This window comes from Apaloderma vittatum, unplaced genomic scaffold (assembly GCF_000703405.1).
Source record: "Apaloderma vittatum isolate BGI_N311 unplaced genomic scaffold, ASM70340v1 scaffold10092, whole genome shotgun sequence".
In the NCBI taxonomy this organism is placed as follows: Eukaryota; Metazoa; Chordata; class Aves; order Trogoniformes; family Trogonidae; genus Apaloderma; species Apaloderma vittatum.
This window is the reverse complement of record NW_009701936.1, coordinates 8459-17143: the sequence shown is the minus strand read 5'-3', so window position 1 is coordinate 17143 and position 8685 is coordinate 8459. Positions and strand designations below refer to the sequence as shown.

At 56.3% G+C, this 8685-nt stretch overlaps 1 protein-coding gene across 1 annotated transcript in view; it reads left to right on the top strand.

Moving 5' to 3' along the window:
* The window catches only part of LOC104281366 (ankyrin repeat and fibronectin type-III domain-containing protein 1-like), a gene marked incomplete at its 3' end in the record, with an annotated part of 170578 nt that overhangs the window by 153457 nt on the left and 8436 nt on the right, over positions 1 to 8685 (top strand). Inside the window, exons 6-10 of the mRNA XM_009879340.1 lie at positions 5653 to 5854; positions 6083 to 6290; positions 6585 to 6779; positions 7030 to 7143; positions 7667 to 7764. Coding sequence (XP_009877642.1) covers positions 5653 to 5854; positions 6083 to 6290; positions 6585 to 6779; positions 7030 to 7143; positions 7667 to 7764 — 817 coding nt within the window. The remainder of the gene's footprint in view (positions 1 to 5652; positions 5855 to 6082; positions 6291 to 6584; positions 6780 to 7029; positions 7144 to 7666; positions 7765 to 8685) is intronic.

Below are 8685 nucleotides of genomic sequence, written 5' to 3'. Positions count from 1 at the left end.
ATGCGTGTCCCGCGTAACCCTGGCTTGCACCGAGTCCAGCCAGTCTGGTGCCGCGGTTCGGGTTTCACGGCGGACTTTAAACCCGGCCATATTTAGCGTGCGCTTTGCTGGCCTGTCAGGGAGGGGAAGCCGCAGCACAACTAATAAAAAAAGCCAAACAAAAACAATGTAATTAGACTCAGCACTGTGTGTTCCCATAGCAAGGACATTTACCCAAGACTTCCTTGCTCCGATACTTAATGTCAGGCAGCAATTAAAGGCTGGCATTGTGGGGAGCACAGCGAGGAGGGTTTAACCTGGCTGGGAGGAGGGAGCTCAGGGCTGAGCACAGCTCCCGGCGGCAGGTCTGCCATCGCCAGTATCTGTGCTGATGGAGGAGGGTGTTTGGCACCGGGAGGGGATGCTGCGCCTCGAGCAGTGGCTCCTGAAGCCCTCCAGGCAGGGACACCCTCAGTCTGTGATGCACATACCCGCTTAGCTCCATCCCCGCGGAAACTCGGAGATGCAAGAGTAGAAAAGTGGATATTCTAGGTGCCAGGAGCTGTGCTGGGGTAAATCCCCATGAAAACAGTGAAGCTGGCAAAGCAGGGCTGGAGTGCGGAGCCGAGGGCCTGACGTGGACCCTCCAGCGTCCCCTTCCTGACCAGTGCCTATGGATGGAGCCTTTGGTGGTTTACGTTTCCCCTGTCTCAAGGGATGGCTCGGGCTGTCTGGAGCTGGGCTGTGCCAGCCGGGGTCACCTTCAGAGCCCCTTAGGGCTGGTGCTTGGGTCCTGTGAGCATCGTCTGCCTTGGCTAGACAGCCAGCCATTGCACACCATCCTCTGGCACGGTCCCCGAGGAGAAGTGTCCCAATGTCCCTGCGTGTGCAGGCAGGGCAGGAGCTGCCCAGGAGGGACATATGTGTGTGGACAGAGCTGTTTTGTGACACATACATGACAGCGGGAATGGAAAATCTGATTTTGGTCATGTTTTAATAGGGGATTGAACCACAGGCTAAGCCGTGCTCATTTTAAAAGTGTTATCAGGAAACTTAATTAAAAAAAAAAAAAAAAAGGAAAAGAAACAGCAACATTGTTGTGTTGCAGTAGAATTTGCTCAGGTGTCTGTGCTCCCTTCTTCCCCCAGATGTACTGCTGGGCCCACAGGACCAGGGTGTTTTATGGGAGGCCTCCACAGGCTGTCAGCAAGTGATCTAGTTGGTTGGCTCTGAACGTCTCTTGGAGTCCTGGAGTCTCTGTCTCTCCCAAATGCAGAGCCAGTGATTTAGGAGGGAGGTGTTGGCAGAGCCAGGGGGGAGCCATGCAGGAGCTGGCTTTTGAATCCAGCGCGTGGCCACCAGGTCTGTTCTCTGCTGCTGTGGGTCATGAGCTCCTCGAAGTACTGTGGTGATGCCCGGTGTGGAGACAGCGGAGACGACGTGCCGCCATACTGGCATTGCCAAACCGGTGCCTGATGCTTGGGAGGCTCCACACCCACCCAGCTGCCGTGCAGCATCTCCTGGCCTTGCACCGTGCTGAGCTAATAACGTGGGGCTAACGGCATTGGGCTTCTGGATCTTGAACAAAAATGTCCTGGCAGGAGCAGGACCTATATAAGTTAGTTGTTATTGCTAAACAAAAGAGGCATGCTCGTTTCGGCTCCATTCAAAACAAAAACCGTTGGGTTTGCCAAGTTGCGGGGGGAGGAAGAGAGAGAGAAAATCTGTAGGAAACAAACAAACAAAGCCCTGGATCTGGGTTGGTGCTTTTCCCTGGACCCAGGTTTCAATAAGCAAGTGCATTTTCCAGGCACACAGATGTTTCCACGGAGCAGGAGCATTTTGCTCCATCTTTGCACAGCCAGGCCACCGCAAAATATTTAAATACTGTTGAGGTCTGTGCACCTCCAGATGGGTGACTGGTGCTTAGGCTGCTCCCGTGAGTTCTTCCGCCTCGCAGGGGTGCTGAGCACAGCGGTTTGGGGTGTGCCTTTTGAGGGGTTGGGAAATCCCACTCTTTTGGAAGAGCTTCCCTCCTCATAGAATCATAGAATCATAGAACAATTCAGATTGGAAAAGACCCTTGGGATCATCAAGTCCAACCATTGACCCTATTTCCCTGCTCCTGAAAAATTGCTTATGCCCCAGCAGAAAGAGTGGGAAGGGGAGGTACACCAGCAGCCACTCTTTGTGCTGGACACTGCGCTTCTGCTCCATGTCCCCGCCAGCTGAGAGGAGCTCGTCTGGGCGTTAGGAGCTCGAGTGGGCTCTGCCAGAGAACATTGGGTGCCCAAGTGTTTGTGGCTGTGATGTGTGATTTCCTTGTGTGAGCCGAGGCTGAGCGTGGCCGAGTGTGCCCAGACGAGGAACAACCCCTCGCGCTCAGATTTCTTTGGAAGCCGCACGTATGTTGACTGACCTCGAGGTGAAACTTTGGGGAGAGGTTGGCCAGGTTGTGTGGCTTTCCCTGATAACTGGTTTTTAGGCTTCTCCTATGCTTTGCTTGGGTTTTTGGTTTTTTTTTTTGATAACCCTATGGATTGAATCAAACTGAGGTTCAGGAAAACATCCCTAGTCCCAGCTCAGGCTGCCACTGGTGGGACATGACGTGAGATGACCACCTTAGTCTCCAGCAGCCACCTCTGGTGACCTCCAGGTAGGATGGTCGTTGCCTGCCTGTCCAGGTACCTCCTGAAATGGAAGTATGTGGTGGTGGGGAGGACAAAACCCACAGTCTGAGTGGGGTTTGGACATCTGGTGCAGCAGGTGCCCAGTGTGAGCTGTCCCCATGGGTGCTTGGGGAAGGACAGCCGGGTGTCCCCGGGCTCGGGGTCCGGGCTCTGACAGGGCAGCCCTGTCTGACGTGGTCTCGTTCTCTGCTGAAGGCTCAGAGCTGCTACAGCCTTAACCAGAATTCACTGAAAATCGTATAATTGTGACAATTATTAATGTTGCTTACTAGACTAAGATCTGCAGCACTGGAAAAATAAAAAACCCAGAGTATGCAGGAACCACCATGTTAGAAAGTATCTGGTGGGTTTGCTTATGTCATTGAGAAAGGAGGGAGAAAACGAAGCCGTCTTACGGACATCCATCCTCGCATGCTTTTTTAAAATCTCTTTACATCGGCTTTGAGAAATAGGTCTTGTGATGAGTTGGGATGAGTTAGGCCAGCCCTAACACATCCTCTTGCACGACCTCAGCCTTTTCCATGGAGAGGGTGATGGAGTTTGCTGGTACATGGATTTCTGATGGATTTCCACCCTAATGTTCACAAACACATCCCACGGCCAGAAAACTGAACTGCAGGCAAAGCACCCGACCCCTGCCACAGTGTTTGCAGTAGGTAGGTGAATAATTAGCAACAGGAACTGATTGTGGTCAAGATAAATTTAGTTCAGTTGCACTGGGACTATAGAGGCAGAGGAGGTGGGACCTCATCCCGACACCTCCTCACAGGACGGGGGGCTTTGCCATGGGGTGAGCTGATGTTGGCCGGTCGTACCTTGAGGGCACGATATCTGTGGGTGTTGTTTTCAGCTATCAGTTGCTCCGCGGCAAAGTTTAGGTCAAGATAAATCAAGACTATTTCTCTGAGTCCAGATGACTCATAACCACAGGGCAGGAAACTCTTTTATCTTTGGGGCAGCCAGTTTAATATAGATAGATGTTCGCTCCTGAGCTCTGAATAATTTCCGTCTCTTTACTTGTCATTAAAAGCAAATCAGATGAGGGAAAATAATGAGATATTTCTCTGTGTCGCCTCTGTTTCTACCATCTCTGAGAGAACTTCCTCCAAACTGTGCAGCCTGCCTGTACTGGATCATTTGCCATATATTTTAACTGGCAGAAAAAAGTGCTTCTGCTCCAAAGCACCACTCCTTTTTTAAACCTGGATTCTGCAGACATGGATGGAGCAGGGATCTGTTACAACAGGGTCTGCTCCAGCTTCCAGAGGCATATTTTTGGGGTCTTCCTTCCTTTCCTGATATGAGGGAGAAGTGTTGCCTTTTTGGATGAAGGGGAAACTGTAGTGGAATTAGGCATCTTGCTGATGAGCCTGTTAAAAGAGTCATTGTCACCTCTGAGCAGCAGCTGGAGGTGGAGGGAGGAGGACTTGGGTGGCAGGGAGCTCTGAAACACAGGAGGAAGGGCAAGGTTTAGCTGGAGAGTCTCTTGAGTCATTTATTTCTGTTGCCTGAGTATGTCAGATAGCACTTTGCTTCTCGGGCTTGGTCTGTGGGTCAGGACCTGCCTTCCTGGTTGTCTCTTCCTGCCAGAGTGCCCTGCCTGCGCAGGCATGGGTCTCTTTTCTCTCTTAATTCCCATCCACTGGTGACAGCAGAGCTGTTCTGATGTCTGGTGTCTTGTACTTGCCATTTGTAGAGGCTCGTGCGTGCTGTCTGTGGAGCCTTTGGCATGAGGAGCCCTTGTCAGTGGCCGTGCCAGGAGCTGCTGTGTGTCCGCTATGAAACTCGATGTTCTCAGGCTACCCCAGCTGAAAGCTGGTTCTCCAGCCCATCCCTGCGTCATGCAGGTCTCTCCCACCGTGGGGATGCTGGTGGAGTGCTGCTTCTCTTCCTCCCCACCAGAACCAGGAGGACTCTGGCTGCTCACCAACCTCTGCATGGTTGCTTAGGGGGCTCTTGCCACCTGAAGCTCATGTGGTTGGTGGAATGTAGATCCGTAAAGCGCTACGTTCAGGTAACACCCATCCCTGAAGGAATCCAGGGCAGCAGCTTGACACCGTGGCTTTGGCCACATTGTAGGCTGAAGCCAGTGAGATGAGCGATTGGCAGGAAGGGACAGGTCCCCCTCCAAAAAGCCAGGAGAAGATGCTAGCTTTCCTAGTGATGTATACGTCATGGCCGTTTAAAGCAGAAATCAAAATTGGAGTGGAGAAAAGATTTTGTAGCTTAATCATTGTGGATGGAGAAGGTGAGGAGCAGCTGTGCAGCCTGAATCTGCCAGTGAGCGGGAGACCGGGGATCGCCGGTCCTCATCGGGACCTGGTCTTTTCTCAGTGCCACTAGAAATGGTGTTTTATCCATTCCCCGCTCTGACTTCACTTTTGCCAGATGCCCTTTGCTAGAACAGAGACCCGGAAGCAAGTCACGTACCCAAGAGGGCTGAGGGATGGCAAGAAGCGCGGGAGACGGGTTCCTGCTGGAAGGATGGATGTGGAGAGGGTGCGCGAGGCTGTCCCAAGCCAAGTGCCTCCTGAGGGCTCCGGGGTGGTCAGTCCCTGCAGCCCCCACTGCCAAGGGGGTCTGGGCAGCTCATCTCTGGAGGAGCTGGGTGGTGGAGATTGAGAGTAAGGAGAGTTTTCCCCGGGGTGATGGATGAGGAGTGGTTGCAGAGCTGAGCAGCTTTAAGCTGCTTGGGGCATTCCCAGCTCAAGGTCAGTGCAGGGCTAGACCGGCTCTTGGGTCAGGAAGAAAATGTTTCACCTGCAGGGTTCACACGAGCCCCTTGGGACCCCGCAGGGCCAGCAGCAGTGACGGGCAGGAGGAGCGGACTGGCCTTGGGTGAGGGCACCAGCATCCACCTCGCAGCCCCTCGCATCAAAGCTGCCCTTCACACTGCCCCGTCTCTCCTGAGTCTCGCCCTCATTCCAACACAGCAGAGGTGCCTCTGTGCTTCCTTTCCCCACACCTCCTTGCCCTTTCCCAGGTCATCCTCCCCTAAAATGACGCAGCAGATGCGGGACCTGAAGCTGGCGCAGGCCAGGAAGCCGCCGGGCCCTTCCTCACCGAATGCGGCCAAGAGGCTCTACCGAAACCTGTCGGGGAAATTCCGCGTCAACTACACGTCCTTCGACGAGGGCAGCCTGGCAGGACGGGGCGAGAAGGAGAAGCTCCGCAAGTCTTACCTGGTCAGTGCCCGCTGGCTTCACTGAGTGCTGCTGTGGCTGAGAAGGTGGGGATGGAGGGCTCATGCGTGGGTGATGTTGCCTGCAAAGAACTGATGTTCCCAAGCCTTCAGGAGTAGAGCTTCCCTCCCTGGTTTGGATTTGTGGGGTGCTGGTGAGGGGCTAGGGTGCTTGGTGGGGTGGAGGAGGGTGCCCCATGCTCGGCCAACCTGTGTTTCTCCTTCCACCCAGTTCCAGAGCAATGCTGCCCTCTTCGAGGCTGTGGAGCTGCAGGACTTAGACAGGGTCCAGGAGCTGCTGAAGCAGTACAGCCCTGAGGAGCTGGATCTCAACACCCCCAACAGCGAGGGACTACTGCCCCTGGACATAGCCATCATGACCAACAATGCTCCCATCGCCAGGGCGCTGCTACAGGCAGGAGCGAAGGAGAGCCCACACTGTGAGTTGGTGTGGGGGAAGCCGTGATCATCACCTGGGTATTCAGCCCAGTGGAGCGGGACATCCTGGTCAGCAGGATCCTGCTGGGGAGGTGGTCACTGGGCTCTGGGAAACTGGTGCAAGCTGTAGCAGGGGCTCAGGTGGAGCACAGGAGCAGGTCATGGAGGGGAGGATGGGGTCTCGGGGTAAGGACTTGGTGCCAGCAGAGCCTGGACTTGCCCTAACAACCTTCTCTTCCCTCCTTCTGGCCACCCTGCCGGCACCCATGGCCATGCCCACCCACCAACCTCAACAGTCGTGAGCCTGGAAAGCCGCTCACTGCACCTCTCCACGCTGGTGCGGGAAGCGGAGCAGCGCGTCAACGAGCTGACGGCGCAGGTGGTCAACGAGGCGCCCAACGCCGACTGCTCTGAGAAGGAGAAGCAGCTCAAGGCCTGGGAATGGCGATACCGGCTGTACAAGCGCATGAAGGCAGGGTTTGAGCACGCCCGTGAGTGCCCATAGGAGGGCCTGGGGGGGTCTGGGGGGCAGCCCCCAGCACTGGGGCAAGGAGCTGGACTGTGCATGGTCTGGGCATGGGGCTGCACCAGCACCCGTCAGAGGATCCCCATAGCCAGATGGGGGCAGAGGGGTGAGCACTCCAGGAATGTGTCCCTGGATGCAGGGGTGACCTAGGAGGGACACTGAGGAATTCAGAGCGACCGTCTCGCTGTAGTGGTCCCTGCATTTTCTGCCCCCAGGAGCGCCAGATGCCCCCACCAATGTCCACCTCTCGGTGGCCAGCAGCTCCTCGGTGCAGGTGACCTTCTGGGAGCCCCTGAGCGTCAATTCGGCTGTTGTCACCAAGTACAAAGGTAAGGACCAGAGGGACACGAAGTCATGGCAAGCACCTCGGTGTGTGGGGTGGGGGGATGTGCTCACCCTGTATATGCCAGGCCAGCCTGGCAGGGGCATGGGGAGGACTGCCCAGCTCCTGTCAAGCCACCTTTGTACGGGGCAGCCCGGCCACCCTCAGACAGTCTGAGCTGGGCTGAAGCACCATCCTGCACCAAGGCAGAACTCAGGGTGCAGCTTCTTTGCTGCACACTTGGGGGGCTTTGCCATCCTGCCACTCCAGCACCCCTCACCCACTTACACCAGATAGCTTTGGCTTCTGGGAGAATTTCCCCCATCCACAACTCCTGACCCATCGCTTGAGGGTGCTGACCCTCTCTGATGTGGTTTGGTGAGGAGGACCGCAGCTCCCCACGCTGCCTCCCCTGTTGCAGGTCCCCCTCCCCGTCTTCTCTGTGCTGCCTCCAGCTCTGGTGCTGCCAGCCCAGGAAACCTGTCCCCACTCTGGGACCACCCGGCACCTTGGGGTCTCTCTCTTTTCAGTGGAGTGGAGCTGCTCCCCAACCTTCTCACCACTGCTGGGAGAGGCCGTGATCGACCAGCTGAAGGACCTGCACTTCACCATCCAGGGCCTGGTGTCGGTGAGCTCTTGGGGTGCCTCACGGGGGTCTGGGCTGCAGTGGGGAGAGCCCACAACAGGGAAAAGCTGCTGGCCAGCGTACACCCCATGGGGTCATTCCCTGCAGCCAATGCAGGGAGGGCACAGGGCATCATTTTGAGCAGGAGGAATAGGATCATGCTGCCGATGCGTGTCGCATTCAGCATGGTCTGTGGGCAGAGCTACGAGCGTGGAGCCAAGAGAGGCATCTGTCTGTCCCCGTGCGGCTGCAGCCGCTCTGGTGGTGGGGAAACCCCCTGCGAGGGGGCCTGGGGACTCTCAGTGAAAGGCAGAATGGGCCCATTCACCAAGTGCCTGATTTATCCCCTGTCTCCCGCTCCTGTCTCCTCCCGTGCTCCTCCTGGGCAATAAATCAGCAGCTCGTTCCTCTGCCACCTGCGAGAGGCATCTGTCTGTCCCCGTGCGGCTGCAGCCGCTCTGGTGGTGGGGAAACCCCCTGCGAGGGGGCCTGGGGACTCTCAGTGAAAGGCAGAATGGGCCCATTCACCAAGTGCCTGATTTATCCCCTGTCTCCCGCTCCTGTCTCCTCCCGTGCTCCTCCTGGGCAATAAATCAGCAGCTCGTTCCTCTGCCACCTGCACAGATCACCCCCTCGCACCAGCCCCGTTGGAGAAAGGAGGGGGGACAACCAGCCCCGTCTCCATCTCCTGGAGCTCAGCAAGGTCATGGGCTGGTTGGAGCTGGGCCTCCCTGCTGTTTTATCTCCCTGAGAACTGCAGGGACCATGCTGCCTGTCAGCTGTCCCCCCACTCCAGGGCCTGCCCTCGGGCTGGAGTGGAGACTGGGGTGGGATGGAGCTTGGAATGGGAACGCGGGGAGGTGCTGGGATGAATGGGCTCGGGAGGTGCAGCGCTGAAGCCCCGGGGCAAGCAGGTGGGAACCA